At 41.5% G+C, this 14,564-nt stretch overlaps 1 protein-coding gene across 4 annotated transcripts in view; it reads left to right on the forward strand.

Annotated features, from left to right (window-relative positions):
* The window catches only part of LOC137513307 (small conductance calcium-activated potassium channel protein 2-like), a 204,040-nt gene that overhangs the window by 26,825 nt on the left and 162,651 nt on the right, over nucleotides 1-14,564 (forward strand). For 2 of the 4 annotated variants that reach the window (XM_068234121.1, XM_068234124.1), the window contains exon 2: nucleotides 8,871-9,323. In XM_068234121.1, the coding sequence (XP_068090222.1) occupies nucleotides 8,871-9,323 (453 nt within the window). Of the gene's footprint in view, nucleotides 1-6,537; nucleotides 6,635-8,026; nucleotides 8,090-8,870; nucleotides 9,324-14,564 lie in introns of those variants that run through there. The other 2 variants (XM_068234123.1, XM_068234122.1) reach the window with 2 other exon arrangements.

Here is a 14,564-nt window from a genome sequence, read left to right on the forward strand (position 1 = left end):
TGAGGTTTGGGTAAGAAAAACAGAGTGCTGATGCTGTGAAACTGTTAAAGAAACACCAAGCTTTTTCAGTGCTGCTGAGTAGATTTTTAGTCTGGAGGTTATAATTTTGAACAGTCTAAAGCTGTGCAGGCCTCAGACCCCCATAACTTAGTCCTGCGTGTGATTGTTAAAAATGACTGTCTTTCCTCATCAACATTTGATTGACAATTCAAACTAAATCGATAGACTGAGGTCCTTATTATTTTTGAATTTTTTGTTGACTGAAATGTGTAAACATTTAGAAAAAATAGTGTATTAGGGACCCCAAAGCCCAACTCAAGGACATTATTTTAGTATTAACTGCTCATCTTAAATTGTACCACCTCCTCCACTGATCTGCATTGGATCCTGCCAATTCTAATATGGCGGTTCCAAAGCTGTAAGCAGAGCAGCCAATCGGTGGTCTGCCAGTCATGTAATCAGTGTGAGCAGAAATGACACACATGCTGCTGTTTTATCCAGGGTATATTTTAGCATGAAGAGAGCATGAAATCAGCATCTATATCCCTCGGTTAAAAATTAAATAAATAAATAAAAGGATCAGCTTTTAAATGAAAAATGTAAATTTAAATAATTAAACATTACTTTATTAATATCATTCATAATCAAAAACACTAACAATAGCTTTTATAATATAAAATAATATATATTGATAAAAATCCAAAAATAACAGTGCATGTTACCTTCCCTTTCATATTATTTTTGTCTTGTCAAAATGAAAAAAAAAATCACTTTTTTCAGCATTTGATTATATTTATTTTTGTCACGTGTTCCTATGAGGAATTTAATAATAAGAGAAAGCCTTGTAAGTATGATGTCAAGATTGTGTATTCTGGGTAAATTATGTAGGAGCTATGATCAGAGAAAGTGTCATACCACTAAAAGCGAAAAAAATGCCTTGAGGCTGAGTGGTTGTTGGAAGTAGTGAATTTGCCTTAATCAGGCAGCCTCCACGCCCCCCTAACCACATGCTTCATTTAACAAGGAGCCCCTCTTTAAAGCAAACCTGAACTGAAAATAAAAAGTCAAAATAAACATACACAGGTCATACTTACCCCCGCATAGTCTACTCCTCAATCTCCTCTCCTGCGTCCTGTTTGTCTACTATGATCAATGTAGTTCTCTGTCCTCCATTTTGAAAATTAAAAATGAAAATGCCCATTACCTCATGACAGCTTCCTAGTCAGCACACTGTTAAAATGTAATATTGCCCACTTGAGCCATAGGGAAACATGTACATTACCTTGCTCATCAGTTGTCCTTTCAGTTATAACCGACAGCAACTGATATATAACTGACAGCAACTGATATATTTCAGTTCTGACAAAATCTTGTCAGAACTGGAAGGAATCGTGAGAAGAAAATGGTGAGCATCTGAGAGAAACTGAAGGCAAGATAAGCATGGAATATTCATTTGCAAGTCCATCATGTATTTATTTTAAATAATTTTACTCGGTGCAGGTTCACTTTAAAGTGTGACTATCATTAGGACCAGCATCACAGTACATAACAACAAGTGGTAATGCACAGCAATAATCTGAATGCCAAAATTTCACTTATGATGAGATTAGTGTGATGCCATCCACAGCCAGTGTAATGCAAAATATTTTGTAACTTGAATGGACTGTGCTTAAGTGCGCATGCTCTGCCTTCCTTTACATTTCCTGACTGTCATTATTTACAACTGTTGGTGTTTAGTTCCCTCCAGGGGGGTTATTAGTTGCCCACCAAGGTGGGGGGTGGGGTATTACTTCCCTCTGGGGGGGGGGGGGGGTTATTATTTGCTCACCAGCGGGGTTCTTTATTCCCTCCAGGGGGGGTTATTAGTTGCCCACCAAGGTGGGGGGTGGGGTATTACTTCCCTCTGGGGGGGGGGGGGGTTATTATTTGCTCACCAGCGGGGTTCTTTATTCCCTCCAGGGGGGGTTATTAGTTGCCCACCAAGGTGGGGGGTGGGGTATTACTTCCCTCTGGGGGGGTTATTATTTGCTCACCAGCGGGGTTCTTTATTCCCTCCAGGGGGGTTATTAGTTGCCCAGTAGAGGAGGGTTCTGTGTGAGAATAGGGTTAGGTTGGGTTGCATCTTCTGATACAAATACATTGAAATCAATGGTTAGGTTGCACTTTTTCATAGCTATAAGTATAAATTATTGCAACCTGTTGCAAATTATTATAAAGTTGCAAAATGTTCATCGCACCAGCATTCACTGATAGGTACCCTGAGATTGGTGTGATGCCATCCACAGGCAGCCTGCATTCACTGATAGGTATCCTGATCAGTAGACATTTTATTGGCCCTGATTCACAAAGCGGTGATAACTCAGTTATCACGCCTAAAAGACTTTAGGCGTGATAAGCCGTGCAAAGCTGAGTTATCACCGATTTGTGCTGCTCTTCGCGCGAAGCTCCCGCGCGCAAAGTTTTGCGCACCGCGCTGCGCGCGCAAAGTCCCATAGGGCTCAATGGACGCTGCGCGCGAAGCACGGTACACTGCCCGCACAGCGCGGTGCGCAACGCGCACAAAACTTTGCGCGCGGGAGATCGCGCGAGTTTCTTCTTATCACGCCTAAACTGAGTTTAGGCGTGATAAAGGGCTTTTCACAGGCGTGCAAACACTTTGCACCGCTTTGTGAATCAAGCCCATTGAGAATCATTTAGACTATTGCTATGAATTGGCTTTGCCCTGCCGGATGCAGAAAACCACTATTCTTCTGCTATCTAACTTTCACCGCTCCCAATCACTATCTAAATAAGTTTCTCCCTAAAAACAATAAACCTTTGGGAGCATTGCCACATGTACTGTATATTCCAGTTAGACCATGGAGTTCTGCAGTACTATATATGAAGCCACTGTAACAGGGGACACTATAATGGGAATGCCTAAAGGGAAAGACACGGAAGGGACTTGTAACAGAGGAGCCACAAGAGATGTAATAGGAAGAAAACATGGACCATGAGGGGATAACTGTGGAAATACTTTTTAGCCATCTTTTCACATACTCGCTTTTGACACCACAAAATAAAATAACCAATTACTCTCCTTTCTTCCCCATTTTTAGCATGAAAATGTTTTTTTACTACTGAAAATGGAAGAAAATTACACAATGCTTATAAAAAAAGAAAACTTTGTTTTAAAATCAAAATCATCATCACAGTGCATTGTACCAGCAACATAAAGTAGTGTTGTGATGAATTGGAAAATAGCCAAATACAGTTTTGTTTCCCCACTGTGACTTATTCACTGTCTCTTAAACCCTTCACCCCCTGTTGTCCTTCCCACCCCCACTATCTGTTACCCATTCCACCCTGGTCTCCTGTTCTGTCCCTACTCTATGCTTTGCTTTACACAAACGGTTCACCTGTCCTACCCACTCTCACATTGGGCTCCACCTTTTGCTGCCTAAGCAAGCCCTACCGCTTGCTGCTTGCTCCCTCCCCTGACGAGGCACGAGGAGAGAAAGAGACTATGATGAGGTTTTGGAATAGTCTTCTGTGTGTATGTACAGCTGTTCAGTGTGTACCTTCATTTATGCACACAGTATGTGTATGCATACATGGCTTTGTGACTGTATATGCATAGTGTGTGAATACATGATGGGGAAGGTAGGAGTCAAGGGCAGGTTTTTGTATGGAGAATAGGTTACAAGCAGCTGAACATTGCAGGTAGAAATGACAAGACGGCCTCTGGCAATGGCATTGCATAGCTGAGATGAGAACCGTATAGTTAAACCGCACGCTGATGTTGACCCCAGCTGCACCAAACCTATATGTATATCCTGAGGAACCCAACTGAATTACCCAGGGTTCTTCTTTAAGCTTAGCTGTAGTGAATGAAGAAGACAGAAATGAATTATATATGGCGTGTTTCATCCTGCCGTAAGCACTGGCTTACTGACGCCCTATGGTAAACACAGCCCTGGGTGAGATGCAGTATACAATGAACAAAGGCTCTTATACAGTTTGCTGTACTGCAGATTCAGTAAATGAACGTAAAAAGGAAGTATGATGCTGCCATGAAAAGAGAAACAGTTTCCTGTTATATAAGCTGCTATCACAATAGACAGTATATGAAATTACAATGTAATGCAGGATTTTATGTTTTGTGTTCTGTTCTGCACATTAGGCACATACCTCTCTTCTGCCCTGTCGTGTGTGTTCCTGGCATTGATGAACATCTGATGTCACCACACTCTGCAATCTTTGTTCCCACATAAACATATATCAGGTTTTCTGTATAGACCATTGCCTTGTAGCGAGCTTTAGGAGTGTACCAGTTGGCATCATATTGTCTCCTCTTACAAAGAGACGCATTACTCTGCAATATCAATACACTTCAGTGCTTATTTGCAAAGCCTTTGCTACTAAACATTTTGTGTCCCAGAAGCAATATGTGCTCCAGAAAAATTGAGTTTTAAAATTAGAAATTCATATGAAAGACCTCATCTGGGGGACGACTGTTCAGCTTTTCACCACATTTAATCCTGAGGGGGGCGAATGGAAAGCAAAATGTTAGGCTATTGTCATGTGTTCCTACATTTTGCAACCAAATTGTTATTGTATTTTGAGGGATCAACTTTTTGCATTTCATATAACTCAATGAAAGGCATTTTTAGACTCTGTAAGAAATAGAATATGAATCTAGGAAGACAGATGAATAGATAGATGTATACTATATATTTTCTGTAGCTTTTGGGAATGTGGTCATTGATAAACTATATTGTTTTTACTGTACCTTTGCTCCCTACATACACTGGAAAACCAGTTTTTATGCATCCAAAAATATCGCTGCGGTGCTTTTTTACCATGTGGAGTGGAGCAACCATGGTGTGGAGCGGAGGGTCCATGTAGAGCTCACCGCCTGCGCTGTTGGGATCCTTACCATGTTGCACAGCTCAGAGTCTCCTCTCTATGACACCCTCTAGTCTAGTGTCGTCTCTTACTTCATGCACTGCTGAAGGAGTCAGAGAGGAGATGCTGTGACTGTGCGACATGCTGCAGTCCCCCAGTTGGTGACACGTGAATTGTACCCGCATGCTCCGCTCTGCTCTACATTTGGTGGGGGGGAGGGAGGCTACCTAACACTGGTGGGCACATCTGGCTATGTATACTGGGGGGAGGCTATCTAATACTGGGGGGCATATCTATCTATCTATACCAGGGGGGGGGATCTCCACCTCTAGTGCTGGAGAACCGGCAGTAATTTTGCTTTATTCCCTCCAAAACTTTGTTTCAGAGCCGGGACAAGGTCCTCCCACACCCAAGACTGAGACACTAAAGTCTGCATCCCTCCCAACCCAGCCGTCACACACTGATTGCTATTAGACTAAAGCTGGCCACTAACGATCCAATTTCTAGCGAAAAATCATTAGAGCGATCAGAAATTCTGATCGGATTGGTTGTAAATAATCTCAGTTGATGGGCACAATCAATAATGAACGATTATAAAAACAATAGTCCGATTAAATTTTCGTTGAACCAAAATTTGGATTTTCTTGTTGGTCGTGATAGATAGGAAGCAATGATTGGTTAGTAGATGGTGTAGTGAATGATTTTTCGTCTGATCAGAATTTCTGATCCCTCGAACGATTTTTCGCTAGAAATTGGATCATTAGTGGCCATCTTAAGAGGCGCCCCAGGGCTCCCAACCCTCCCAACACCTTAATCTCTAGTTATCTAGCTTGCAGTCACTGCCATGTATCCCCTTTTCTTATTTCTCTCAGCTTCATACACAATAGGGGAATGATAGCTGAGTGAGTTGTGTGCTCCCTCCTACACTCCTGCGCTCTGAGGCTGGAGCTTCTCTCGCCTCTGCCTTGGCCTAGTCCTACTTTATCGCATGCCCAAGCTTGTAATTTCTGTGTTGCAATTTAACACTGCAGATAGCCGAAATGCAACATGGGTACTAATAAAGGTCAGAGTCAGTTGGTGACACAAGGTCCTAGGCCTGTCGTTTGGAGCAAAAAACCCCAGCTGTGCTCACAACCCTATTCCTATGCCACCATATTAATTTTAGCTTTTATGTGTTTTTATCCTACTAATGAATGCATTTGTATGATAATTTTCAACCTGCAATAAAAATCACAGAAAGCGCATTTAAAAATGCATGGGTTTGTGTACACATTTTATTTTTGCAGGCCTGTATGCAGAGTGCCATGTTTGTAAAGGTCTGTGCGGTGTTGCAGCACATATTTGTCATCTGTACCATTTACCAGTGTGTGCCTGTATAGGCTAACTGTCTTCCTAAAATGAATGTGAGTTCTGCTTGAAATGCAATGCTATAAACTGCATACTGATGGGATGCGGGCAACTGTGAAGGGCTCCTTAGATGTGATAGAAATATTTATTACAATGTTTCTTATGAGAGTCTTTTGCGCCAAGCAGATGAAATGCCTTTGTTGACATGTCATTGTATGGGCAGTGGCTTAGCAGAACTGCAGTCTCTGGAAAGACATGTTTATATATGACACTGCAGATTACGTGAGCCCTGTATTGACTTTGTCATAGCAACAGTGCCTTGCCTTTATTTCAGTCTGTTTAAACCAATGAAGACCTAAATGTTAGAGCTGTTACTTCTTATTTACACTGGAGAATCAAGGTATATATGTAAAATTCCCTTTTAAATGAGTAACTGAGCACATACATGTAGAGGTTGTTTCCCTTCTTCATGTAGTCCCCTGTATATGGCTGTACTATTGACTCACTAGCTGCTTTATCTCTTGTTGGTACTAGGAAGTTGTGTTTTTTTGCGGTTCCTGAATGCAGGTCTCTGCCTCTGACTGGGGATGGGGAAGACATTCAGAATGCAGCTGGTGCATTAAATTGTCTCTACCATTGTGGCCAGCAATGATGCAGCAATTTCTAGATACCACCAGGCCTCCCAGCACAATTTTAGAGGATGTACCTGTACCTCTATCATGTCATCCCTGTCTGTGGCCTGTACACTGCCCTCCTACATGCCACGTTCACCCTTTTCCTCATCCAGGACCAGGCACCCTGCAGTACCACTGTGCATATACTTACCCTCCCTTACAGCTACAAATCCTTTGCCCCACTCTCTCCCTTTATCATGGTTCTGCATCTGAAGTCCTCTGTGGTCACTGTGAGCTGCTTTCCTCTGTTCATGTTGGTGCTGATTTGAGGTCTGTGAGTGTCGGGGATGGGGAGGCACAGTACAGGGCAGCTTAGCATGGGAGGCCAAACTGTGAGTGAGGCCACTTGGGTCGCTTAGTGACTACTGGCACCACTGATGTTGGGCACTGATGTGTTGGAAACTGGATTTAGAAAACAAAGGGCTTTGTGCACAAAAACATAATATGGGGTTGATTCATTAAGCTACACTGCTACAGCAGCGCGAGGTAATAATCTCCAGCGCACGCTATGCTGCCATAGCGTGCGCTGCTAAATTACGCTATGCTCCAATAGTTTTACGAGCGATCCATTAAACTTAACGAGCGCTCCACTGAACCTGTCATGAGCCCCGCCGGGTCCAGTGGCTTCAAAGGACAAGATTCCTGCACTTTGATTGGCCCAATAGGCTGCCTGGACAGTCAGCCTTTTGGGCCAATCAAAGTACAGGAATCTCGCCCTTTGAAGCCACTGGGTCAGGACGGGTTCAGTGCAGCGCTCATTAAGTTTAATGGAGCGCTCATTAAACTATTGGAGTCCAGCGTAATTTAGCAGCACACGCTATGGCAGCATAGTGTGCGCTGGAGATTATTACCTCGCGCTGCTGTCATTAAGCTGCACTGCTGTAGCAGCACAGCTTAATGAATCAACCCTCATAAGTGCAACATGCGCATGTTGCTATGGTAATGCCAAGAGTAACACACAGTACCATAGCAACTGCTCTGTGCTAGTAGAGTAGCGGACATTACTTTCCTGCCATTAGTACAGGAAAAGAGACCAACAAGTCTATGACTCCTGCTCCCAAGCCAAGCAATCCATTAACATTTCAACATTGATTGGATTTTGCAATTGGAGTTTTGAAAACATCCCGACTGTAAAGTACCTTTGTCCCTTCCCCACCTTCATGTTCACAAAACAAAATAAGGTAGGGGGATTATGCTTCTGTTTGGTCAACCCTGACTAGATAGCTACCTTCACCAAGGGAGATAAGAAGGGTTTTTTTCAGCCACTTTATTTCTTCTCATCGGGTTACATAGGAAAAGATAATAAAAACACAAACAAAAAAATTCTGCAGAGGATTCAGACCAATGTGAGTTCTCAGTAGCAAATTCAAATAGCCAAGGTTCCAAGGTGTTAAATAAATATGACTAACTCCAGCAAACCATTGTAAATCTGAAAAGGAAAAACCAAGCGCTAGTAGATCAGGTGGTCACATAGTTACCTGTAACCAAATGGACAAATACAGTATATAGTTCTTAAAAAAAAGAAGAAAGAAAAATCTGTATTTAACAACTTTTTTATTTGACAGCACAGTTAAAGTGAACGTAAACTGAGAAGGATATGGATTTTTCCTTTTAAAATAATACCAGTTGCCTAACTCTCCTGCTGATCCTGTGTCTCTAATACTTTTAGCCACTGCCCCTGAACAAGCATGCAGATCAGGTGCTCTGACTGAAGTCAGACTGGATTAGCTGCAGCCAAAGAGATCAGCAGGACTGCCGGGCAACTAGTATTGTTTAAAAGGAAACATCCATATCCCTCTAGGTTTAGGTGCACTTTAAATGAATAAGTTTTGTTTCTGATTGCTAAGAATACACAGAAAGTAGAAGGCTGGGATGGACAAACCATGGCATTATGATACATTTGTTAGACATTTTTAAATAATTATGTAGCAGCACTATAATATGTCTTTGTTTGTTCTACAGGGGAACGTTGACCTACAGCCCATCAGTCATGATGGTCCAGAAGTATCCTTCAGAAAGTCCAAACGTTTTTCGGACATAGCCATGAACAGCTGCAGATACAACGGGGGTATCCCAAGACCCCTCAGCAGCCTAAGCTCCTCCAGAAGAAATTTACATGACGCAGACCCAGAGACCCAACCCTTGCAGACCCTACACAGTCCGGGAATCGAAGTAGTAGTGAGCAAAAACGACCCGATCAAATCATCGCACCGCAGCTTACGAGGAGGGGACGAGGGTAGCATCAAATCTCACCGGGGCCAAAAGAAAAACCAAAACGTGGGCTACAAACTGGGTCACCGCAGAGCCCTGTTTGAGAAGAGGAAAAGGCTCAGTGACTACGCGCTAATATTTGGGATGTTTGGTATTGTAGTCATGGTCACCGAAACTGAGCTATCCTGGGGGGTCTACACTAAGGTAATGATGAAAAATGTTGGGAAATAGCAATGAATTATAAAAGTTGATTTTATAGGACTTATTTATTAACATGTTACAAAGAGTAATAATGTCCTGTAACTCATAACAGCTGATCACAGCATCGTTTTCATTAGTTTAGAATAGCTGTAACAATGGTAGATTATAACTGCTGTGAGTTGTGGTAATATTTTTGTGTATGCCTGATGAGCTTCTAATAGGCAATTAACTGAGACACCAGCTTATCAATGAGCTATCGGCCAAGGATAATAGAGAGACAGGGCTTTTTTCTTTCAGAGCCACATCAGTTCCAAGTCCAGTGCTATGCAGTCCAGGTACTGTCAGAAATGCCAAAATAATTTCAATGTAAAAAAATGCTTTATTGATACAAACAAGAACTCATGAAATTAAATTAGTTAAATATTTTTTTTTTTAAATCAGGATTTGTTGAGAGCAACAAAGTGGGAAAAATGGGGATGGTTTAATTTGACAGCAATGCCATTCCTGTGGTTACAGCCCTGTGGGGGCTGAGGGCTTTTTTTTTTTTTTTTTTTGCAGCAAAAGGGATGACCATCAAGCAACAATGCAAATTGACTGTGAAACATCAAATGTATTCTCTCTGCAGCAGTAGTAAAAAAAATGTTCTACTACAAAGAAGATTCCTGAACAGTCATGTAAGATACAGTTCAGAAAACTTAAAAGTGTCCTTGAAGTGGCATGTTATATGACTGTTCAGGAATCTTCTTTGCAGTGTATGATTAGTCCCAATCCTACTTAGAACTAGTCTGTGTTTCGTTTTCTGTTTTATTACTATATTTGATAAGATCCAGGGCTCTACATGACAGTGTTTCTGGAGTGGACTGTAGTCCAGCTGTAGCTTAACTCTCAATGATAACTAATTATAGGTCATACAACTTCTGTGTGGCTGAGAAAAACAGTGCTGGGAACAGATAAAAAAAATCAACACTTCAAGATTTATCGTGGGAACTAAAAATTAAAAATAGAATAGACAGTAAAAACTAAACCAACATTTTTAACTTTCAGATACAAAATAAGACAATGGGACTCCAAGAAAGTCCTATTTAGGATTAGGACTATTGATAGAATTGTTTATCTCACCATTTTATTATTACTTCAGATTTGCTCAAAAGTTACTCTAAAGATTGGCAAGAAGACTAATCTAGCATAACTGGGTCCCAGCTGAGACACCAACTTACTTTGTTTAAGTTCCTTGCCATCAGTACAAGCCTGACATCCCTTCCTGGCTGAGTGCAGAAATGCCCTGCACTCCAGCATGATGCTAAATACATCAGTGTAAGTGTGATATGGATGCATATTCTAATTCCAAAAGATGAAGATTTTGAATAACCACATAAACAGATGGGACCTGTGGTAGTGGCATGGCACATCAGATTGGGAAAGTAACTGTTACAGCTTTGCTTTTCTTCAATTCGAAGTCACTTTAAAGAAATTATTACTAAGCTATAATCACAGCATAGTCAAAATAGTCAAATCTATAGCCACAGTATAGTCAAAATGTTAGCCACATCAGCCACACCATAAAACTCTGTAAGGACAAACAGTTATTTCATAAAATTTCTGCAAGGGTTGATAGACTGTGTTTCACTTTGCCGATCAGTTACATGCTGGGGAAGCTTATCACTGCTATGGTAGCTTCTCAGAGTGTTCTTTGAACACTAATTGCAGTTGATAAATCTGAGCAAACATATTGCAGAGTTTTGTTTCTTGTTTTTTTTTTTTTTGCAGGATTTAGTGACTCAGTTTTTGTTTAGTGAGCAGTTCTGTAAGCATAGCGGACAGATTTTCCTCACCAACAAGATTTTGAAATTACTTTGATGATAAACCATATTCTTGTAGTGACAGCTTTTAGCACTGCTGTATTCTATGCTGGATACACTTGTTAATTTTTAACGTATGCCAGACTGTAATTCCACTTTGAAGTGAATCAATACTGTACTGGGCAGAGCTGAAAACCACACTTATCAAAATTGCCATCTGAGGGAAACCTAACTGCCCATAAAATAATTGATGTTGGACTTTGCCATTGCCGGAAATAAGTGGTTTACATTTGTAATTCCACTGGACTGAGGGCAGCTATTTGCTAATGAAAAGTTTATTAACAATATCATATTTTTAGTATATGTTGTCTCATGAAAGCAATTTATACATGCAGACTTGGAATATGCTTTATTGGAGATTGCTCCACTTTAAACAGCAAATCGAGGCCTCCACCTGCATCTCATAGACTTTGCTGTGCTTAGCTGCACTCAATGGCCTCTATTCAATTCAATTTTCTCCTTTCTACTGTGGATAACTAGCTCAGTCGCGTCAGTCTGGGTCGACTGCGCATGCACAGTAGGTCCGTGCATGCGCAGAAGACCCAGACTGGACCCGACTAAGCTAGTTACCGGGGCTGATTGCCACTGAACGGCAGACCGCGGGAGGAAGGCAAGGGACTCACACATGCTTATGGGGCTAGAGGAGGCCCCGGGTAAGTATCAAATCTTTATAGCTTTTCATCTCTGGTTTACTTTGATCTCTGGTTTGGCTCCTCCTGACTGCTTGATTTTGATTCTTGCTTCGTTCTAGGCCTGTCTCAATTCTGATTTTGTGCTGCCAAATCTGACAAGATTAACTGCATGCTTCTTGCTGGTGTGATTCCGACACTACTGCAGCCAAATAAATCAGCAGGGCTGCCAGGCAACTGGCATTGCTCAAAAGGAAATAAATATGGTAGCTTCCATTTACCTCTTTCTTCACTTTAAAAACGGGCGCTCGCACGCTCAGAGCGTGGCCGTGCACACCTGACATGCAGCCATTGTGGGGGAGGGGGGTCATGGCAGAGCCCTAGCGCCCATTTTTAAATGGGCGGGCTTATTACTAGTATAACATAAGATTCAGCCTCAGAAGAAGTGGCCCTGTGAGAAGCTTAGAAGCACAATGCAGGCCATGTAATATTGGTTAAATTATATTAGATATTATATATCCGCCATTTCATTTTATCAGTAAATGCATTTAAAGCTACATTTTACATTACCTTAAAGTGTACCAGAGACAAATCAACCTGCTTCAAATATTACTATATACTAGTGGGGACATGAGAACAGACACTTACCCTGCTGTCTGTTTCATTCTGATCTGCCCTGTGAGCTTGTAATCCCCCCTGTAAAAAACACTGACTGAGCTTTCAGTCGGCTGCTTTATCAGGACGCTCTATAGCAGTCTGCTCAAGCCCACCCCCCTCTCTGCCTGTGTGTTCTCCCTATCTGTGCACAGGCATCACAGAGAGCAGTGCCTGTGATGGGAGAAGCAACTCAGTAAACATAGATTTATTTGTCTACCCAGCTAATTAGTGTGCTGGCTAGGGTTATGCTGGGGATACACGGTACATTTCTGTACCGTGTATCGGCCAGCTGATAATATTCAGCTGGCCCGATCAAGCCGCTCGACTCCCGCCCGCTCGATCCTCGCCGGCGGACAATGGCATGGAATCGAGCGGTGATAAGGAAGCGCCGGCGGGGACGAGCGGCAATCGATCCGCGCGGACGAGCGGGGACGTGGCTGGGGTCGATCCGGCGGCTAATTGGCCACCGGATCGACCTGTGTATTCCCAGCATTACACACTTATCTCTCCCCATCTGAGTCAGGAACATACAGGGACACTGCTCTACTGCTCTGATGACTGTACACAGATCAAATGCAGCAGCAGCTGTGCTTTACAGGAATAAGTAAAAGTAATTGGTCCTGTGTGTGTATGTCTGCAGGTTTTGATCCTAATATATTTATGTCCCTGCATACATTATTTGAAGGAGAACTTTACACACAGTGACACCGACCTGGAAGCAGATGGCGGACATCTTGAATTTTAGAGAGGATAAAAATGAAAAAAATAAGAATGAAATGAGCACAGGAGAGCAACAAAAATTACAGGAATAGCCTGTATTTGGCATACACTTTGAAGGGGTAGGTTTATTTTAAAAGTACCTGTTCATCTCAGGTGTCCTTTAACTCTAATGAAAACCCCTTTTTTATATTCATATTTATTGTACCTATTATTCTATATTTAAAGCATCAGGGACAGCCACACTATCCCTACTTACATAACAAATGTATGTCCACGTTTTGATTTTGGTGAATTTTATTTAATAAATAAAGAGAATTCTGTTCCTTGCATTTTCCATCCTGCTTCCCTCTGATTAAAGCCAATCCGTATGTAATTTCTTTCCTTATTTTTTTCCGCCTAGACACTGCACTGTCATAGCTAGCTTGCTTTGTAAACACACATGAACACTGCATAGATCAGATTTCAGCAGCTTACTAACCTGCCCTCAGCCAATCCGTGAGGAGCAGTAATGTAGGAGGGGTCTATTGTTGGCAATGGTAAAAATAGTGCCAAGCTGACTGATATAGGATTTATTACATCAGAAACATTTCTGAATAGATTGGGGTGTTTGCAGTGTTTGCAATGTAAGGTAATGCTGCAGGTTTCATATTAAACACTGAGCAGTGGGTAAATGGAATTTGATTTTGTGGCTGACAATCCCTCTTTAAGGGGAAAGTCTACCTCATAACGTGTTTGTAGTCGATCTCTGTTGTAGATTTGTTTGCAATTTTACTTTTGGGCTGCATTATCTGTTTGTATGGATTGTATATCTGTGACGTGTATGTAGTTGGTTAGGAATTTTGGCCTGTTGGTCTATGTGTTGTGTTTGAGATTCATTCTCTGACAAACAGCCTACATGCAGCATCTACAAAATTTCCTGCACAGAAAGCCCTCAATTTCCTCAGCTATTCTCTTGTTATAACATCTGCTCTGTATTTGCTGCTGTTGAAATGTACTACTGTATATGCTAAGATGAGCAATGCATTCTGTTTTCTTATATTTCCTGTTTCTGTCCTAAACTTATTTCCCCTTCTCCAAAAACCACCTATAGTGAGTTTTTGAAATATTGTGTGTTTGTGCAGGATGTGAAAAGAGAAATAAACCTTGGTACTTGCCATCTGATCAGTAATGCAGCTGATCTTATTGTATAGTGGGATGCGAAAGTTTGGGTAACCTTGTTAGTCGTCATGATTTTCCTGTATTAATTGTTGGTTGTTACGATAAAAAATGTCAGTTAAATATATCATATAGGAGACACACACAGTGATATTTGAGAAGTGAAATGAAGTTTATTGGATTCACAGAAAGTGCTCAATAATTGTTTAAATAAAATTAGGCAG

The sequence above is a fragment of the Hyperolius riggenbachi genome, chromosome 1, assembly GCF_040937935.1.
Source record: "Hyperolius riggenbachi isolate aHypRig1 chromosome 1, aHypRig1.pri, whole genome shotgun sequence".
Taxonomy (NCBI): domain Eukaryota; kingdom Metazoa; phylum Chordata; class Amphibia; order Anura; family Hyperoliidae; genus Hyperolius; species Hyperolius riggenbachi.